Source organism: Podarcis muralis, chromosome 1 (genome assembly GCF_964188315.1).
Source record: "Podarcis muralis chromosome 1, rPodMur119.hap1.1, whole genome shotgun sequence".
NCBI lineage: Eukaryota > Metazoa > Chordata > Lepidosauria > Squamata > Lacertidae > Podarcis > Podarcis muralis.
Window position 1 is genome coordinate 79,372,638 of NC_135655.1, and position 21,513 is coordinate 79,394,150.

Genomic DNA, 21,513 nt, shown 5'->3' on the forward strand with positions numbered 1-21,513 from the left:
GACTGTTCCACTGTCAAACAGCTCTTACTGTCAGAATATTTTTTCATAGGTCTAGTCGGAATCTCCTGCATCTTGAAGCCATTGGTTCGAGTCCTACCTTCCAGAGCAAGAGAAAACAAGTTTGCTCCATCCTCCATGTGACAGCCCTTCAGATATTTGAAGATGGTTATCATATCTCCTCTTTTCCAGGCTAAACATTCCAAGCTCCTTCAACCACTCCTCATAAGACTTGGCTTCTAGACTCTTGGTCATCCTAGTTGTCCTCCTCTGCACACGTTGCAGCTTGTTAACATCCTTCTTAAATTGTGGCACCCAGAACTGGAACACAGTATTCCAGGTTTGGTCTGTGTAGAATAGAGTAGAACTATTACTTCCCCTGATTTGGACACTATATTTCTGTTGCAGCATTCACTTTTTTGCTGCTGCATCACACTGTTGACTCATGTTAAGCTTGTGGTCCACCAAGACCCCTAGATCCTTTTCACATGTACTGGTAGTAAGCCAGAGCTCCCTCATCCTATATTTGTGCATCTGGTTCTTCCTGCCTAAGAACTAAGATTCTGCGGCACAGGATTAAAATAGTAATGTTATCGACAAGACTGTCAAATCAAAATTGTCAAGTGGTTTCTTGACATTGCCATGTATTCACTGTGAATGGGGACAAATGAAAATATTCTCATTACTACTTAGTCAAGGAGGAGGTTGCTGGTATCACCATCAGCCATATACTGTTCCTCTACCATACTTGTCCCTATGGTTCCCCCAAATCTCTGCCTTTGGGGCTACCACTCAAGTGAGGGAAGCAATACTTTTGACTGAATAGAGTGAGGGCCTAATGCTGTGAAGTAGGGGTTACCACAATATAGAGCTATAAAGGTAAAGGTAAAGGTACCCCTGCCCGTACGGGCCAGTCTTGACAGACTCTAGGGTTGTGTGCCCATCTCACTCAAGAGGCCGGGGGCCAGCGCTGTCCGGAGACACTTCCGGGTCACGTGGCCAGCGTGACAAGCTGCATCTGGCGAGCCAGAGCCACACACGGAAACGCCGTTTACCTTCCCGCTAGTAAGCGGTCCCTATTTATCTACTTGCACCCGGGGGTGCTTTCGAACTGCTAGGTTGGCAGGCGCTGGGACCGAGCAATGGGAGCGCACCCCGCCGCAGGGATTTGAACCGCCGACCTTTCGATCAGCAAGCCCTAGGCGCTTTTACCCACAGCGCCACCCGCGTCCCTATATAGAGCTATAGCAGATCACAAAGCCTAGGAATTCTAGACCAATACTCAAGGCTGTATCAGAGCAGAGATCACTAGCGATTAGTATGATTGGCATTACACAACATACAACCACACATTGTGTGGTATAGAAATCACGCATTGTGTGGCTCAAGAAATTCAAAGTGTTGGTGAGGATTATAGCACTTGTAGATAAAGGCTTTGTTAGAATGGGCTGTAGCTCTTGCACAATGCATAGCCCCAAAGGATAAAACGTTATGTACGCTGATGTGTTCATTGAATCTCATAAGAAGAATCATGAGCTGACATGACTGGTGAAGGGTGACTCCTATGAAGCATTGCTGAAGAGCAAAATAGGACGGCTCTGAAAGAAAACGCCTGGAGCAATGGAATGGAAAGGGTGGTGTGTGCTGATGACAATAGGTCTCTATAAAAGCGGAGCACAGAGACACAGTTGCAACAACCTTTCCACTGGACAGAGTGGAAGCAGAGTAGTTAGCTGGAAAACTGAGCTGTACGTGCTCAGTGGACGGTCAGGATGCCTCCAGAGTCGGGCACTAGTGTGGGAAAGCCAGAACTTGCCTCGGGTTCCCCACAGTTTTTCACCTGGGAGGAGATAGGACTCCGCACAGGCAAGGGAGAATTCAAGGAGGAGAGATGGCTGGTAATCCGAAGGAAGATCTATGATATCAGCCAATTCCATTTGCGACACCCTGGAGGAACCCGTGTCATCAGCCATTATGCAGGACAAGATGCCACGGTGAGAGCTTGTAGCGGGGCCTGGGGACCCAGAGCATTTGGGAAGAACCATAGCTTAGTGGCCAAACGTCTGCTTTGTATGCATGATGTCCCGGGTTCAGTCTTGGTACTGCCTATTATCTCAGTGGATTTCAAGTAGGAGACATAGAAAAGGTACAGTATCTGCCTGGTTCCCTAGAGAACCACTGCCAGGCAAAATGGACAGGACTGGGTGAGATGGGCAATGGTCAGACTTAATGTAAGGCAGCCTCAGATGACCATATGATATGGTGCTTACTTGCCAACATTGTATAATATATGAGGGTGCTGAAAAGATTTAGACTAAGGGAAGAAGCATCTGAAGGGACAGAAAAGGAAATTCCAGAAGTCGCAGGCTATTCAGAAAAGAATTTGGGTTGTATCCGGGAATGGATGGATGAAGCAAGAGGCTGCAACTCCTCTTTCAGACATGGAAATGGGGCAAATAGTAGATTAGAACCATATATAATGTTAGCCTGCTTAAATCCCACAGCATTTCAATCCCAGGGGATTTAAGCAGCCTAATAATGTGTGAGATTGCAACCTTAAGCTTCAAAGCGTCTTCAAAAAATGCTTGCTCAGAAGCACCACCTAAATTTTGTCCAGGTGATATTCAAGTGGATTTGAGGGCTTCTCATCAGACAAAATATCAATAACGCTGGGGAGCCTCGAAGAATTTCAGAAACATCAGTGAGATCTCTCAGGTTTGGGTGGGTGTGGTTTCTTGTTAAATTATGCTTAGGGTTTTATCTTTCTCTGTGTATTTGCACAGCCTTATACTCTCACAATAGCTTCCCAACCAAATTCATTCAGTGGTGTTTTCAGTGAAGTTGAAATTCCTAAAGCACTGCCTATGATCAAGGGTAGCCCAAGAAAAGGCTATTTGGGTGGCATTTAGCTAAGATTTACTCAGGGTAGACCCAATGAAATTAATAAACATGACTAGTTAGGTAAATTCATTTTAGTGGGTTTACTTGGTGAGTTTGAAAGAAAGCTTGTTTTCATTGAGCATTCTTGGTAAGGGGCATAATTTAGGTCTTTTCATCTGCAGCTTGTTTTTTTGTTTTTGTTTTTGTTTGTTTTTTTAAATCCAATAAAGCAGGAAAATGAATGGGGATACCTTGATGAATTAAAGTTAGCACTGTTAACATTTTACTTGGTTTGTGGTATGCAGCACACCTTTGAAATTAATCTCAAAAGAAATAACTAATAGTTTATTTCTGTTGCTAAAACGATGAGCATTATAACAACTAAAAATAGCATTCATGTTGGAAATGCCATAGCACCTGGACATAACCTAGATGTTTCTTAATCTCCTTTGATTGATTGCTTTTATTTCTATGCTGCTTTTCATTCAAATGAATCTCAAAGTGGATTACAAACAATAAAAAACCAGTAACATAATAGAACGTCACAAATACAGCATAAAACACAAAATTAACAAATCATCAATAAAACAATTACACCCTATAAAACACTATTCAAAAAGCAGCAACTAAGAAATGAGCTAAGCATCACAATTACATCAGAAATCATTATCTAATTATTATGTGCAACCTAGAAGCTTGTTCTGTGGCCTACGCTAAACTGCCTGTGCCTGTCAATAATGTCTTGCTTTTGGAATCATGCCTACCGTTGGACCGCTCTGCTGTGTTTGACCCGACTTTGTCTCATGACTCTGATTATTGGACCATGCCCACACTTGGATTGCCTCACTATGCTTGATGATCCACTGAATTATGGAACTATGCAACTGTTCCTTTGTTCAGACTAGCAAGCAAGCAAGCAAGCAAGCAAGCAAGCAAGCAAGCAAGCAAGCTCTATACATTTTTATAGAGAAAAAGGTGTGCCACACGACTTGTTCTTGCCTATCTATTCTTAACATTGACTCACTGCTGGTCTAGCTGGATCCGAGTTGGGTTCTTCTTCTTCTCTGGAGATCACTTGTAGCCGAGTAAGATTGTCTTCCATGAACACGGTCTTAACTGTGAGTCCGTAAGTGACTGTGGAGGCCAATTCTGGATCCACACGTCCTTCCACAGTGGGGACATAGGTTTCTGAGTGGGAGTTGATCATGGTGTGGATTTGCCAAGTGTGCCTTCCTTTTAACACGTTTCTCCCTTGCATCTGGAGTTCGAGTGTCTTCAAAGCCCATGACACCTCTGGTAAAGGCTGTTCTCCAATTGGAGCACTTGCAGACCAGTGTTTCCCAGTTGTCAGTGTTTATACTACATTTTTAAAGATTTGCCTTGAGAGAGTCTTTAAACCTCTTTTGTTGACCACCAGCATTACGCTTTCCATTTTTAAGTTCAGAATAGAGTAGTTGCTTTGGAAAACGATAATCAGGCATCCACACAACATGACCAGTCCAACAAAGTTGACGTTGAAGGATCGTTGCTTCAACACTGGTGATCTTTGCTTCTTCTAGTACATTGGCATTAGTTTGCCGGTCTTCCCAGTTGACATGTAAAATTTTTCAGATATACTGTTGATGGAATCTTTCGAAGGAGTTGGAGATGGCGTTTATAAGTGGTCCATGTTTTACAAGCATACAGTAAGGTTGGTAGTAAAATAGCTTTGTAAACAAGCGTTTTGGTTTCCCTGTAAATGTCCCAGTCCTCAGACACTCTGCACTTAATTTGGGAGAAAGCTGCACTCGCAGAGCTCAGGCAATGCTGATTTCGACATCAATGTTGGTCCTTATGGAGAGATAACTGCCCAGGTAGGTGAAGTGATCAACATTTTCCAACGTTGCACCATTGAGTTGGATTTGTGGTGCTGCAGATGGGTTGTTTTGTACTTGTTGGTGCAGCACTTTGGTTTTTGTGTTTTTGTTTTGTTTGTTTTTTGGATGTTGAGCAATAGGCCAAGCTTTTCATAAGCTTCTGTGAAGATATTTAGGATGGTTTGGAGTTCATCCTCTGAGTCTGCACACACCTCGTTGTCATCCGCATACTGAAGCTCTATGACAGAAGGTACAGTAACCTTCCTCTTTGCTTTCAGCCTGCTCATATTAAAGAGCTTTCCATCTGTTCGATATATGATTTCTACTCCAGAGGGAGTAGAACTTTTAGGAGTTTTTAGATTTGAGTTATGGTGCACAGAACAGATCAGTCACTGACTGATGCTCCTCAGATGCAAGGATCAAAAATGATTGCCACCAGTGCATCTTTTTTTGTGGGTACTCAAGTGTATATACCTTTTTTTGAGAAGAAAAACACTAATTGCCACCTGTTCATCATGTTTAGGGACAATTGAGCTATTATGACCAACAACTGTTGCTACAACCCCCCCTCCAACCATTTATCTGAATTTCTTCCAAAACAATTTAAACCAGAAGTCATCAGGTTGTCTTTTTTCCTCTGCGTCTTCGAGGAGGGTAGAAAAGATGAAGAATGTGACCATTACTAGTCCTTGTGTTTAAGTTCCTTTCACTCAGGCCAAGCGGGAAGGTTGAAAACAGTTCACTTGCAGTCCACAGGGCAGGGCAAACCAGAAAGGAGAAGAAAATCTAAGTCCCCTGAAAGAGATATTCTCCTCCACACAAGGTAAAGGTAAAGGTACCCCTGCCCGTACGGGCCAGTCTTGACAGACTCTAGGGTTGTGCGCTCATCTCACTCAAGAGGCCGGGAGCCAGCGCTGTCCGCAGACACTTCCGGGTGACGTGGCCAGTGTGACAAGCTGCATCTGGTGAGCCAGCGCAGCACACGGAACGCCGTTTACCTTCCCGCTGGTAAGCGGTCCCTATTTATCTACTTGCACCCGGAGGTGCTTTCGAACTGCTAGGTTGGCAGGCGCTGGGACCGAACGACGGGAGCACACCCCGTTGCAGGGATTCGAACCGCCGACCATGCAATCGGCAAGTCCTAGGCTCTGTGGTTTAACCCACAGCGCCACCCGCGTCCCCCACACAAGGTACACATTCCCAAATGCAGAGCGCCACAGCCACACAGGACCATGACACAAACTCCCACAAGAAGAATCTTGTCACAGCACATGAGGAAATGCCCTAACTACATCTCTGGTTTCTGGGGTCTTCCCAGCACTGCACCAGACTCTGCTTTTCTCAGCCACGCAAACCAAATCAGTGGAGGACCTGGCTCGGCTGAGCTTGAAAGACCCAGAATATATCTGGTACACCAGAAGGCAAAGTTCAGTACTCCAGCAACTTTGGAACAGAACTATGTTGCTTGTGAACTGCACGAGAAAATCAATATGTTGTACTCCTTTTTGAGAAGTCATCTGAATAAGAAAAGTATTGTATTTTTTGCAAGCTGTAAAGAGGTTCAATATTTGTTTAGAGTCATCTTCGACCCGGGCTCCCTATACTGGCTCTTTGTGGCAAGCAGCAGCACATGAATAGAATGGAAGTCTACACTGATTTTGTGGCAAGAATCAGCAGTTCTCTTTGCTACGGATCTTGCGGCTCGGGGGCTTGATTTCCCTGCTGTGAATTTGGTCATTCAGTTTGACTGTCCAGAGGACGCAAATACTCACATTCACAGAGTTGGCAGAAAGAACAGCCTGGTACAAAGAAGGTGAGGAAGCTCTCCCTGTGCTGCTTTCTTTGGAGGAAAAGTTTTACTCCCTTAAATCCGCCTCTGCTGGATGTTCAGGTGTGAGAGTGAGAGTGCAAAAATGCAGCTGGTTAATTTTAGAAGCTGGAGTTAGTGGTCTTACTTTGGGTGGTGGGGAGAGGGGGTTTTAGACAGCCATCCTTTAATGGATCCATCCACACCCAGTTCTGACTCTGTTTGAGAGAGAATAAGATCAAAAGAGTATAGGGTAGGGTGTGTGTGATAATCTTAAGATAGCCAGCACCTCTCACTACTTCCTTGGACATCTCCTTGTCAGAGTCAGAGACAGAATGGCGTGGCTCTGGCCCTAACTATTGCTGATATGCCAGCCCAGAAACAAATGTCCCCAAGGGAATGCAGAAGAAAGAAAGCATTTCCCAACTGTTATCTTTACACTAGTCTTGGAGTGCCTGGACTTACGGAATGATAACAGCAGCACACTCACACTTGAGAGAGGGAGGGATCAGCAAACTCAGGAAACTCAACTGGGGGGGGGGGGAGAGAATTGTGTGGGGGACCACTAATGAGAACCAGCACCAGCGGAGAAATTCTGTATGGAGTGGCCTTCATATGTGCCTTATTTGACTTAACAGTGAACGGGTGAAATGTATGTCACTCCCAAATGTGTCACTGGGATGTTCTTTCATCATACACCTGCAAGAGGGAATTGCCCAAAGTTACATATCCCCCAGGCAAAATTCTCAGTATGTTGTCCTTTCTTTATTTTTTTCACCTACTTTACCTCCATTCTCATTTCTCTCAGTCTTTCACAACAGTTCCTCCCCCTCTTTTTACTGCTGCTTCTCCCCCCACCCCTCACTGGCCCACAGAGGTCCTGTTACTTCCCCTTCCAAATGTCAAGTCGTATCTCCGTCCTTGTTCAGAATTTGTATTTATTTATTTAATAAAAATTATACACCACTCGACTGTTTTTTAAAAATAAAAAACCCTGATTGTGCCTCCCTCCCCTCTCTTGACTCCCAATCCCAGCTGTCCAATGAACTGTAATTCCAAAATCACCCATCAGCCTGCATCACTGAGACTATCAGCCCTCAAGGAAGAGAACCAGCCGGCACCTTGTATCATTTATTGCTGAGCTCAAAACGAACTTCCCAGAATATCAGCTCCATCACTTCAGCATAGCAGCCTCCTCCGTTTTATACCCTATTTTGTTCTCTCTGTGGTTTTAGGATGCTTTCACCGCTTTCCACAAGGATGAGGACTTAGTCAAGAAATACCTGAGCTCCCTACTCATTGGGGAGCTGGCACCTGATCAACCCAGCTGTGAACCAACCAAAAATGTGAGTTTCCCTCGCAACTTTCTTTTAAGGATATGTGGTGTGGCCAGCCTCAAGACATTTTGCAGCCTGGGAGGAAGGATAAGATGGCACCCTCTCCATTACACATACTGAAGATTGCTGGTCTGGAATCTGACCTACAACTTCCGTGCTGGTGATGCTGGTCCCAGGACAGTGTCCATCTTCACACCTGTGACCAGCAGGCTATCTTAAGGGGCAGAGAGTAGGCTGCATGACATAAATAGTTTTGTCTTCTGATAAAGGGGAGTTGCTGGGGGACTTAGGAGGAAATACGGGGGTCTGGTACTGCCCTCCCTCACCAACTCTGCCTAATGGTAGGAATAACGCTGCATATAACAAATACAGGAAATATACAGTAGCTTGCTACTGCAATCCTGTAACATGCTTTGCCCATGTTCTAGTTGTGGCACCTAACCGGGTGTAGGGCTCCCTTTGTGACCCCATAACCTTGCTCTCAACATTTTAAGTAATTGTGTCCTAGAGATCACTGAAGAATAGAAAACTCACACTGGGCATGTGATTTTTCATCATGCTGCAGAAGCTCAGTATTTCAAGTTATTAGAATGTAGCCAGCTGTTCCTTTGCAGACAATCCAAGCTACAAAGACGTCCACCCCTATGCTTGCTACAGCTTCCTCTTCATCCCTCATTGAAATGAAGATGGGGAGATAGTGGAGATGGGATTGTTTGCTTTTTTAACCTGTCCCTGGTTAGACACTGAGCTAAAGGAGATCCCCTGGTCTCACAGTCCCCCTGCTGGCTGGGTGCCTTCCAGAGTATGATTCTGTGAGTAAGTCTGTTCCACACGCAGTCTGCATCATATATAACCACAGATAAGAGATATTAACTTTAGGTACCTCTCACAGGCAATGCTGGTCAATGATTTTCATGAGCTGCGCACCACAGTGAAGAGGATGGGACTCCTACAACCTCGTTTTCTCTTCTTCGGCTTCATGTTTCTGCATGCTTTCCTGCTAGATACTGCATCCTGGCTGACTATCTGGTATTTTGGAGTATCTTGGGTGCCCTTCCTTGTTGGTGTGGCACTCTTCACCATTGCACAGGTAATGTATTTGTGTCATGAAGATCTCTGGGGTGTTTCTCAGCACCTCCAGGATCAATGAACTGCTTTATGATTCATAGCATTCTCCCTAGCCACAATGCTGGAATTTTATTGTGTCAGTGGAATTTCAGCCTCTTTGTTGGCATTCTGGTCAATAAATTAGCACTGATGCTCCTGAGTTTATCGTGTAAAGCAGTAGCAGAATTCTTCACCATTTCTCAAATATATGGTGCCATACTGCATCACATTGTCCTAGCGTTGCTTTTTGCCTTCCAGATCCAGTATGCATTTTTACAACATGATCTTGGGCATCTTTCAGTCTTTCAGAAGGCCAAGTGGAACAGACCATTTCACTTCATTGTGATGGGAATATGTAAGGTAAAATGATATGCAAATGGATACAATGACAATGTCCCAATAGCAGTGCCCTCTTTGCACTTCACTGGGGGAAGAAGGATCATTTCTTGGGCTTGTCTGGTGTGATGATAACAAGGATAATGAAAATAGCGTTGATTATATGATGTTTTAAGCATTCAGTGTGCTTCAGATATGGGATCTCACTCATTCCTACAACAACTCTATTAGTATTGCCTCAGTCCATACTCAGGGGGCAAAGTGATGAAAAGCATGGTTTAAGGCTTAGTGGCTTCATGATTTTGCTGAGATTTGAACAGCTTGCTACACAACACCAGCTGTTGGGGCTAAAAGACACTGGTGAAGGACTATGGCAACTCTTTCCCCTCACTTTGGCAGTAAGGGGGCTCTTTAGAATACCTCAGTTCATCATGGCTAAAGAATAATTTGGGTACTACCTAGCAGTGGATCCTGGTTCACTAGGAAGTAAAGAACAAATAAAGTCAAGGTACTAAATAAGCACTACGTATCTCTGTAACATAGATATCGTCTTAAAACTTTACAAGGGTTTTTGGCCAATAGAATACACTGTTTCATGCCACCCTAATCTCTGAGCGGTGCAAGATTCCAGTGATTTCAGGCGCTTACTCAGGGTTCATGTTTCCATTTGGAAATGAGGCACAACAGAGACTGTGTTGTCTTTAGGATATATGGTTTATTTACACACATGTATATATAACCTGAGTCTACAATGGAGGGGTTCACAGCATTAGCATCACAAGAGGGTCTTGTTTCTTCCATAGCCACAGCCTTGGATTCAGCATGGCTCTCTCTCTCTCTCTCCTTGCTGCTTTGCTTCTAGGTCATATCACTGCAAACTCCACTCTAAACTCAGGCCTTGTCCTTCTAACTAACCATGAGTTTGCTGTCTCGCATAGAGCCCCTTTCCTTTGTTTCCCTTAATGGCCCGTCAGCCAGTCGATCACCTCAACACAGGAAGCTGGTCTGGCTTATATTTAAAAACTTGCGGGATCCAGGGAGCACACAGCCATCTAGGCCCAGCAATGAGTGAGTTGGCAGTAGGCCAGGCCAGGGAGATGCTCTTCTGACGTGAAGAGAGCCATTACAGATCTGGAGTCTTCTGTAAGGACATACATTCAGCTGAGTGAGATAGATGGCACATCCTTCTTACTTCCAAAGTGAAACAATGTAATGCAATGTGTTTTTAATGTTCTACGCTGCTCTGGGATCTTCTGATAAAGGGAGGTATATAAATCGAACAAACAACAACAATGGGGGAGGCTTTTTTCCTCCCTCACACACATTATTATTTAGGATCAGAGAGTGAATTTTGAACACTTGCCTTTAGATTAAAATATTAGAACTTAATAGTAACTCAACATGGCAGGAGATGAACTCACATGTGATGGTAGGAAATGGGAGGGTACAGATGGTAAAGTTGTATCATGTGCCCCCGTTTTTGTTTTTTAAAAAATCAGCTGTAGTTGAGCAAATGTATACACCTAGATTTATTAATCTCTTATATTGTGCAATCTTTATACAGCAGGAATGAGTACAGTATGTAGCTCTACCCACGAATTAATGGTATATATGTGTGTGTTTTCATTATGTATGAAGGGTGGACCACCAAGCCAATGGAACTATATGCATAACCAGCATCATGCCAAACCCAACTGCTTCCGCAAGGACCCTGATCTCAATATGCACCCATTTTTGTTCAGCCTGGGAAAGGCACTCTCTGTGGAGGTGAGCAGAAGACCTGGGAGTGACTCAAATCATGGAAAAGGGAACACCATGTTAACAGAATCCATACTCTTAGTGATCAACCTGGGAAGAAAGGAAGCATGCCATCTCCAGGACACAGCTTTAGTGCTCCTTCCTGCAGCTCATGTTGTTGATGGGCTGTTTATACCATTAGATTAGTTTCTTATTTTCCTTATTTCTAGATGGCATCTGTTCTGCTCATGGCAGGCTGGAGCGGGAGTGCAGAAATGGATATAGCCTTCTGGCCATCCCTCCACATATCCCTTGGACAGGCCAAGCTGTTGGTCACCTGATGGCAGGTGACAGCAGGTGATTTAAAGTTTCAGCTGTGGCTGAAGGAAGAAAGATTCTTCCTTTGTGTCCCTGGATTCAAGCCACAGCTGCGAAGTCGTAAGGATGACACGTCACGTGCTTTGAGGTTTGCCCAGAACTGCTTAACAAGCCAACCTCTGAGGCCTGGTGGGCTCAATGGTGGAGAACCTCTGGCCTGTAGGCTCCCCAAATAGGGTGCCATCACTGAGAAGACCCTACTATGTATAATGTCTCCTCCCCAATTGTACTCATTAGAGCTAACACAAGGATCCCTATTGTAATGAATGGAAGTTGGCACTCAGAAAGTTTCTATATGGTTGTCAGCTTAACCATGTTGCTTCTCATCTCCATCTGCAGCTTGGCAAGAAGAAAAAGAAATACATGCCTTACCAGCACCAGCACATATACTTCGCCCGTGAGTGTCCCTGCCATTTTATTATAATTATAATAATAATATATTATTTATACCCCGCCCATCTGGCTGGGTTTCCCCAGCTACTCTGGGCAGCTCCCAACAGAATATTAAAACACGATAAAACATCAAACATTAAAAACTTCCTTAAACAGGGTTGCCTTCAGATGTCTTCTAAAAGTCAAATAGATGTTTGTTTCCTTGACATCTGATGGGAGGACATTCCACAGGGAGGGCGCCACTACCAAGAAGGCCCTCTGCCTGGTTCCCTATAATCTTAGTTATCATAGTGGGGGAACCGCCAGAAGGCTCCAGGAGATGGACCTCAGGAGGATGGATCCGGAAATTGCAACCTTTAGTAAAGCCATGCCTTGTGGATGAGAACAATGGCATTATTATTGGGTGGCATAACTTTTTTTGACAAAAGTTTTAGATGGATGATTTGATGAAAATATGGAATTCTATTTTAAGATATTGTTATTGTGTTGTTGTTGTTGTTGTTGTTGTTGTTGTTGTTGTTGTTATATACTGCTATTACTACTACTATTTGGCCAGTATGACCAGAGATGGATAGATAGATAGGCTGTATTGAGTTTGGGTGATTTACATCTTTGTAATGTTCTTGTTTTCTGATTTCACTAGTTTTGGCCCCGTTGACCTTCGTTTTATACGTCCAGTTTGCTGTATTGCGTTTCGCATTTCAAAGGAAAAATTGGCTGGTAAGTCACCTGCATATTTGCAGTGGTTTCTCCTCTGGATAAGTCTGTTTGGGGAGGGGTATAAGACAGAGCAGGAACAGTGGCAGTATGCAGGGAGCGGGGAGAACGGTAGGGTCCTGACACTTCCTTTCGCTCTCTGGTGCTATTGTACGCTGCCGTGCAGTGAGCTAAGGCAACTGGGAAGACGTCGTTCTCTGCATACCTTGGAAGATCTACATCTCCTATGAGGCAGCTTTGAGCCTGTTGACTATGTAGTGCGTCAGGACACCAGAGAAACAGGGGAAGAGGCATATCTCCCTCCCTTGCATTGCATGTTGCTCCTGCTGTCATGGACTGGTAATGCTTTATGGCAGGGGTAGGCAACTTAAGGCCCGGGGGCCAGATGCGGCCCAATCGCCTTCTTAATCTGGCCTGTGGACGGTCCGGGAATCAGCATGTTTTTACATGAGTAGAATGTGTCCTTTTATTTAAAATGCATCTCTTGGTTATTTGTGGGGCATAGGAATTCATTCACTCCCCCCCCCCAAAAAAAATATATATATATAGTCCGGCCCACCACATGTTCTGAGAGATGGTGGACCAGTCCACGGCTGAAAATGGTTGCTGACCCCTGAGATTAGTGAGCTTCCCTGGGATCTCTGATTTGAACACCCTCCTAACAAAAAGCTTGGGTGACATCAGCAGATGAGAGGGATAAAAATCCCTTCAATGAATTATTCTGGGAATTCTTTTCACTTTGAAGAGAAATGTAGCTTCCTGTAGAAAATCTACCTGGCCCATCAGATTCAGTCTTGTCCCATCTTGACCATTACTGATCCCCTTCATGCCCTTTCCTTTTATCATGACAGCATCCCTGGATGTTCTCATGCATGCAAACAGTGCTCTTCATCCATATTTCATTATGGTCTTTGTGATCTCCATAGTTGTTGCATACAGTTAGTAGATCTGAAATGAAGGACCTGGCAACTGTTTTCTAACCTATTCCCCCCCCCCCTTTGGCAGGAGTTTGCTTTCATGATGCTTTACTATGTCCGCGTCTGTCTCATGTATGTTCCTTTAATGGGATTTAAGAGCTTCATGGCATACTACTGGTTGGCCAGGTAATAGTTCTTTTGGCTTCTGCTTTTTCTGCTCTACAGGCTTTCCTTAATTTATGAGCTGTGTGTTCAGAATACATGCTCTCTTCATGTAGAAACTGGCCCCTACATATGTCATAGCCTCATACCACAATGACACAAAGGCAGCCCAGGAAGGTGCCTCACAGGAGAGACTGTGCCTCCCCTAGTGGTTACTCTAAACAGGTGGTTTCTAGATGCCCCCGGAGCCACCCATGGACCAACTGAAAATTGTTGAGTGTCTTTGAGGACCACTTAATGAATATTCTGCCTGTTGTAGTAATTGTAATACACTGTGTGAGATGCCGAATGGTTTTTAATTTCATTTTTACAGTCATGTTGCAAACCACCTGATTGAAGCTTATGGACCACTGTTCGGAAACCCCTGCTCTAAATGACTTTTGGTCTCATGTACGGTTGAGAAACCAGTGGGCCTCTGGATGTTACTGGAATCCAACTCCCATCATTCCATGCTGGTTGAGGCTCATGGGAGTTAGAGTCCAACAGCATGTGGTGGGCTACAGGTTTCCCATCCCTGATCTAGTGATTTCAAAGCAAAATAAAAAGAAGGGTTGTGGCCTCTGTGTGTTTACCTTTACCGTATTTGGATGGTGATTGTTAGTGTTGTTGCTTGTCTGCCTAGGTTCCTAGAAAGCTCTTGGTTTCTCTGGATCTCGCAGATGAACCACATTCCAATGAACATTAACTATGACCAGAATTTAGACTGGGTGTCTGCCCAGGTAAGATAACTACTGCTTTTATCTTCATCTTTCTTTCATATAACAAGCTCATTCCTGAATAGATTTGGGCACAGGGAAGGAGACACCTAACAAACCACATCAACCAAAGCCCCGCACAAGGATTTTGGCTTGTGCAATCAGGCTTTCCCATTCCACCCACCCCACATCTCCTGAAATTGGCACCAGGGGGCTGGGAACAGTGGGCTGGCAGCAGGAGAAGAGGGGAGATTATTCCATTTGGCAAGCTGCAATGCTTGTGCAAACAGAATGTTTGGAAGAGCATCATGCTGAAGTCCACTCTTAGTATCGTATATTGTTGTAACCTGCCCTGGAACCTTAGGATGAAAGGTGGGTTAATATTAATAATATGGGCAACTCTCAATGTTTCCGGGGTTATGGTCCAGGGATTGTGCATAAAGCCAAAACCGTGTATTGTCAAAACAGATTGGGTGCAATGACTGGTGGAATTCCCAAAGTCCCGTCCCACCCCCGCCCGGATGTCCACCTTCTTTCTACCCCCTTTTGAAATTATATATATATATATATATATATATATATATATATATATATGTGTGTGTGTGTGTGTGTGTGTGTGTGTGTGTGTGTGTGTGTGTATATATATATATATATATATATATTTGCTTTCGTAGATTTTCACGGGTACAGGAATGCAGGTTTTGGTGTCCTCGGGTGTCTTCCCGTGTAAAAGTTGGGGTGTCTAGGCGACGTTTCGACGAGGTCTCACTCGTCATCTTCAGGCTGGTGCTTTCGGCTTCTTGTTACTGGAACAGAGCAGGATCTCAGTGTTTGAGTTCCTATAAATACTGTTGAGGAGGTGTGGCCTCTAATGTTCTTGGGTAGAGAGGAAGTTCCCAGGCTAGTGTGCCTTTTCTTCTTTTGTTTATTAATTACTTGAGGGATATCTTGAGTGATTTCTTGAGTTGTATCCTGAGTACCACTTAGGTGGGTCATTAGGTGTGGATTAGTTGCTCAAGACACAAAGGCTTGAGCAACTAATCCACACCTAATGACCCACCTAAGTGGTACTCAGGATACAACTCAAGAAATCACTCAAGATATCCCTCAAGTAATTAATAAACAAAAGAAGAAAAGGCACACTAGCCTGGGAACTTCCTCTCTACCCAAGAACATTAGAGGCCACACCTCCTCAACAGTATTTATAGGAACTCAAACACTGAGATCCTGCTCTGTTCCAGTAACAAGAAGCCGAAAGCACCAGCCTGAAGATGACGAGTGAGACCTCGTCGAAACGTCGCCTAGACACCCCAACTTTTACACGGGAAGACACCCGAGGACACCAAAACCTGCATATATATATATATATATATATATATATATATATATATCATGATGACGAGTGAGACCTCGTCGAAACGTCGCCTAGACACCCCAACTTTTACACGGGAAGATACCCGAGGACACCAAAACCTGCATTCCTGTACCCGTGAAAATCTACGAAAGCAAATATATATATATATATATATATGGAAGAACATAAAGCTAAACGGCTTTGGCCTAGTATACCTAAAGGAGCGTCTCCACCCCTATCATTCTGCAGCCTCCAGAGTAGCTTGGGAAGCCCAGTCAGATGGGCGGGGTATAAATAATAAATTATTATTACTACTACTACTACTACTACTACTACTACTACTACTACTATATTATGGGACAGGCTGCTGGGCCTGGGCAATGTATTGATACATCACCTAGGACTGGTTTGGGAGCCAGAGTGCGATGGTGCCTTCTCCTGGCAGTATATCATGGGTGGGGCTTGCCTGCACCTGAATCCATCTTCTTCCAGCACCTGGCGGAAGAAACAACCTGCATTGGCCCCGGCCCTGTGAGGCACCCGGGTGAAATTGCTGCCGCTCCCACCAAGGGAGCTGATGCGGTTTCACCCTGGTGCCCTGTGGGGCTGGGACCATTGAAGCTTGTTCCTCTGCTTTTCAACACTGCGATGTATCACTATGCAGTGGTACCTCGGTTGTCGATCGCTTCAAAAGTCGAACATTTTGGCTTTTGAACACCGACAACCCGGAAGTGAATGTTTCCGTTTTCGAACGTGCCTCGGAAGTTGAACGGCTTCTGAGGCACGTTTCTCCATTTTTTCAATGGGTTTTGCCCACCGGCCATTGCGCCTTGGTTGTCAAACGTTTCAGAAGTTGAACAGTCTTCCAGAACAGATTACATTCGACAACCGAGATACCACTGTATTGTGATGTTTGGCTGGTGATACATCGCAATGTTGAAAAGCTGACAACACCCAGCCCTACAGGCTGCATTGCAAATCCTTCCTTTCCATTGTCTACTAAGGCCCATAATTTGGCCAATAAAGATAGGCCAACTTTGTTTTCTGACCTGACACAAGCAGAGAAGGAGAAAGTGTGGAGAAGAGGGAAGGAGAGCTTGTGGTACTAATCTTGTTTCTTAATAGCCAGTTATTTATCATCTTGCTTGATCCCTAAGGCTAAGCAAATGCCAAATCTTTATCTCCCCATACAACTTATAATAATAATAAATAATAACTTTTTATTTATACCCCACCCTTCCTGGTTCAGAAAACTGGGCTCAAGGCGGCTAACAACAAATTTAAAACAATTGTGATACCAAAAAAAACCAACCAGCATAAAATACAGTATAAAAGGGAGAATAACAATAAATTCAAAGTTCAAAAATCAATTTAGGGGGAAATCCATCCAATAAACATTAGATGATCACTAGGGCTAGCTGGCTAAATTAGTCCTATTTGGGCCAGCGAGGAGGCCAGGGGAGAATTAGCTGTGGAATCCCAGAGTGGGTAATCGTCATAAAAAGGGGAGTGGGAAGAAGGAAGACTATAATCAGATGAATGAAATTAACCTTTGCCCTCTATTCAGTTCACATTTCAAGTTAACCTACCTAATTTGCATTTTCTGAAACAATAGGAAAACCAAAAAAAGTCATCTTTCAAAATCCACACTTTTCTGAATTTTTCAATGCAGTTCTCCCGCCGAATAATGGTTACAAAAGTGAATTTACTGGGATAAAAGTGTCCATTAAAAGGCATGTGTTCATGAAAATAACATACAAAACTGCATCATATTACAGGAAATTGTATTGCAAAATGTGTATATTAAGTAGAATTGCATACAAATGTGAATATTAAGAGAAATTTGTATTAAAATGCTGGTGAATGTCCATGAGGACTTTTTCCAAATAAAAATCACAAACTGATGTGGAAATAGGGGAAATTGAACTTAAGAGTGAGAAAATAAGAAACAGAAAGAAACCAAAATTGGCAGATTCACCTATTCCTACTTCCCAATGCAATTAATTCACTCTAAAAGTTATTTTTCTTCTTGTATAAGAAAAGTGTGTGTGTGTGGATATAACAAATTGCAAATGTGTTGATCAGTGGCTCTTAATGCTGCTTTCATAGTGCTTAAATAGATCTATTTGGTGCACTCTGAGGTCACCAATAATATGGTGGAAATAACAGGAACATGGGGGGAAAGTCCAAAGTTTCTCTGAAGTTTCTTCAACCTGCTACAGAGAAAACACACTTTCCAGTTGAAAAACAACTTGCCTCTTCAGCAGTGCAAGCACCAGAATTCCGCAGTGTACATAGTTCTCCACTCGTGATTATAGCCTATTTTCATCATGGTCACACAACTCAGATGCAGTTGTTGAGTTCTGATTCAGAAGTTTTTTTAGTGGCCTCACATGTGGTACCAACAAGGAAAGGAAATCCACAAAGAACAATTAAAAACAGTAGTATGCAGTACAATAAAGGTTAAATGACGGAATATGGTAGGTTTAAAATGAAAGAAGTGGGATTCATCACATTCCTCTTTCCCACTTAGCTTGCAGCAACGTGTAATGTGGATCAATCCCTGTTCAATGACTGGTACACAGGACACCTAAACTTCCAGATAGAGCACCAGTGAGTAAAAATATACCCTTTTATGAATGTATGTGGGAGAGCCCCTAATGGAACTAATGGACCACCCCCAAATCCTGAATGTTACTTCACGCCTGGAAAGACAGGTGGTGGCCAGGAGTGCTTTTTGCACTGCTTAATAAACTAAAAATTTAATAGGCTGAACCAGCCTTGAACAGCCAAATACCCTCCAACATTTTGAAGCCAAAATCCAGGGTGCCATCTTCCCAGAGGCCATCTTCCTGTCTTTTATCACAAGAGCACAGTGGTCCACTTCAGTTGCCAGGATCTTATGTGATTTTGCTCCACGGTTCCGCCCCCCCCCCAGCAAAAAAAACCAAAAACCAAAAAAAAGTATCAAAAAATGTGTGTTCTGGGATCACACCCCCAGAAAAGTGTAAGATCACACCCCCAGAAAAAGTGCTTTTTTAAAGGAGGAAATCATGCCCCAAAATCATGCAAGAGCATAGCAGCCAAAATGGCCGCCATTCTCTCGTGATAAAAAATGGGATGTCCCTGTTTCTCTGGGACACTTGCATGGTACACAGCCATGTTATCTGGGGCTGATGGAAGTTGTAATCCTAAACATCTGGAGAGCACCAGTTCATGGAAGGCTGAACTGGGCAGGACTGGGATGCTTTTGGCTCACGTAAGGTTCTCTGCTAGCTGCTTGACCCCATTTATCCCTCTTCTCATCACAGCCTTTTCCCAACGATGCCTCGCCACAATTATTGGAAGGTCGCTCCTCTGGTGAAATCCCTCTGTGCCAAGCATGACATTGAGTACCAATTCAAGCCCCTGCTCACGGCTTTTGCAGATATATTGCAGTAAGTGTCAATTAACTGAAGGAGGATCAGTGAGGTAGGATCAATTGGGGAGTGGGGGAAATCCTACTGGGCTTGGAGCCTACATGTAAAGTGGAAGCAATAAACAGCTTATTGCAGTCAGGGCAAGTGCCTGAACAGCTTTCAGTGGGTCCCACTTGCAACCCTGTGAAAGATGTTGTCTCAGTAAGGTTAAAATGACTGCCAGGGAACCCCCCCTGGAACTTTAAGCAATCCTTAAAGGTCGCAAAGTTGGCTCTGTGATCGCATGTTCCTACATGGCTGTGGAGCAGCAGAAGCTCCAGGGAAGTTATCCTTGGGGTCTGAGGATGATGGGGGAGCCACATCCTTAGGCCAGGAAGATACAGAAGGGGTTTCTGAAGTTTTCCCTCGCCAAGTCGGGCAACCTGTGATTTGTCCAAGTCTGAATCCCCCTCAGTCAGGGCAATGCTGTGACCCAGATTTAGAGGACATGACAGACAGCAGCTGTCATGGTAGGGTATGGAAGAGAGAACTCTTATGAAATGTTGCTGTCTATGATTTATGAGGCCATTTCCCCCTTTCCTTCTGCAGCTCTCTGAAGAAATCAGGGGAGCACTGGCAAGACGCCTATCTCCATGCATAAGAAGAGGAAGGTCCTCAGGAATAAATCTTCTCCTGCCACCATCTGACACTGCTGGGAAAATGGGGAAAAGCAGCCTTGGAAAGCATAACTTTGAGTGGGGATTAGCTAGATCCTAATGAAACTGTGAATGGGTGTTTTTCTCTGGAACCTGGGACATTTAGCTCTAGAAACTTTGAGAAACTCCAAAGAGACTGGGAAAGGCAAATCAATGCAGAGGGTACTTTGCTTTTAGCGTTTTAGTCAGCCTGCATGGCAACAGATACACCACTGACACAGCAGCTGATCAGCCTCAAGCCACTCTGGGTGCATCCACCCTGAAGCTTTCCTTCTGCAGCCAATCCTTGGGAAGACTTTGCATGGATAATCCTTTCAGAACGACATGGTCTAGACAGATGACTCTCCTGGCTCTGATCCACCAAGTTACAGTGACCTCAGGAGCACCACAGTGCCTTGCAAATCAGTTTGCCCAAGAACATTTTGGCTTGTGTTGACACAGGGCTAGCACTTAAATGACAGGTCATGTCAAGGATACCATGTAGAATGCACTCAGTTTCCATACCTGAAACATACTGCCCAAACCAAATTAAAACACATTCTTCTTTTGGGGCACAACCTCCTCTCCTTCAGGCAGGTAACATTACTGAACTAAGGCAGGTTCATAGATGACTTGTTGCTGTATAGTAGAGAAGACCTACTGACTCTTACAGAGAAGCTGTCCCTGATATGCAGTCTAAGCCAGGAGCAGAGGACGCTTTGTGTTCATTTGCCTTTTTTATTTTAAGTGTGGGGTATCTGATGGAGAATTTGCGCAGTTGGAAAATCTGCTTTTTTCAACAAAAGCCCTATCTACTTGGGGGTGCCAGGGATTATTAAAAGCCATAGCCGTTGCCATTTTCTTGATAAGAGGTGCATTGCTTCTTAAGCATGAAGAAAGGCCTGTGGAGAAGATGGGGGACAACATTAGTTTTGGAGACCTTCTCTGCTGGCATGTGAGATGTCCTGGTGATGGATCCAGCCTCTTGGTCCCCCAGCAGCTGCACGCTGCTTCTCCAGGGCATCAACCTGGACATTGAGGGCACAAACTAAGGCCATGTGTTTGGGCCTTGCCCAAAGCCACCAAGAACTTCTGCTCTTGATAGTGCATCACTCTGTTGTGTGTAAGAGTTCCATGGTTATCAGTAAATGAAGTCACATGATGTAAATATGACTGCCATAACCATGTGTAAAAGTGGATTCCATATTCATCACATCCAATAATAAATCAGGACCTGTGGCTGTTATTTAAATGCATAACAGTGCTTTGATACTTTGTAATCATGAAACAATTTCCTATTTCAATGAAACAGAATATTCATGAGCAGTTGCATGTGGTTTTTGTTCTTCAAACTATCTATTTAAAACTGATTTGAGGGCATGCATGATGGAGTTATGTTTCATCAAGTTAATATTCCTATTAAATTATGAAGCACCATTCATGTTGAATCAATCGTCTCAAACAATGCAACCTTTCCCAGTAATTGTATTGGGAACTCCTGCCAAAAATGTTCTCTTGTTCAGTCACATTGCCCTCATTTGCAACACCATGTAGCCCAAATCGGATTGACTCTGCTATGTGGCACCGTTCCAGTCAAGCTGTGATCCCTGCCTGGCTGAATCATACATCAGATAAGCCAGGAAAGATGAAAAAGAAGCCAAAACAGGCAGCACTTAGGAAAAACAAT

The 21,513-nt window shown here is 44.0% G+C and overlaps 1 protein-coding gene across 1 annotated transcript; it reads left to right on the forward strand.

Moving 5' to 3' along the window:
• The first annotated feature begins 1,769 nt into the window (after positions 1-1,769).
• On the forward strand, positions 1,770-19,792 carry LOC114584100 (acyl-CoA (8-3)-desaturase-like). Its single transcript, XM_077927973.1, has 12 exons — positions 1,770-1,991; positions 7,776-7,886; positions 8,770-8,967; positions 9,243-9,344; positions 10,959-11,087; positions 11,775-11,832; positions 12,472-12,548; positions 13,551-13,648; positions 14,307-14,403; positions 18,267-18,346; positions 19,045-19,170; positions 19,741-19,792. The coding sequence occupies exons 1-12, from the start codon at positions 1,770-1,772 to the stop codon at positions 19,790-19,792; spliced, it is 1,350 nt and encodes a 449-aa protein (XP_077784099.1).
• Positions 19,793-21,513: the final 1,721 nt, after the last annotated feature.

What these genes read in the sequence shown, in the direction of transcription:
- LOC114584100 (XM_077927973.1), top strand. Translation starts at nt 1,770, where the DNA reads ATGCCTCCAGAGTCGGGCACTAGTGTGGGAAAGCCAGAACTTGCCTCG. An exon ending in CACTCTTCACCATTGCACAG is followed by an intron (nt 8,968 to 9,242) that starts GTAATGTATTTG and finishes TTTGCCTTCCAG; the next exon opens with ATCCAGTATGCATTTTTACA. An exon ending in CCAGCACATATACTTCGCCC is followed by an intron (nt 11,833 to 12,471) that starts GTGAGTGTCCCT and finishes TGATTTCACTAG; the next exon opens with TTTTGGCCCCGTTGACCTTC.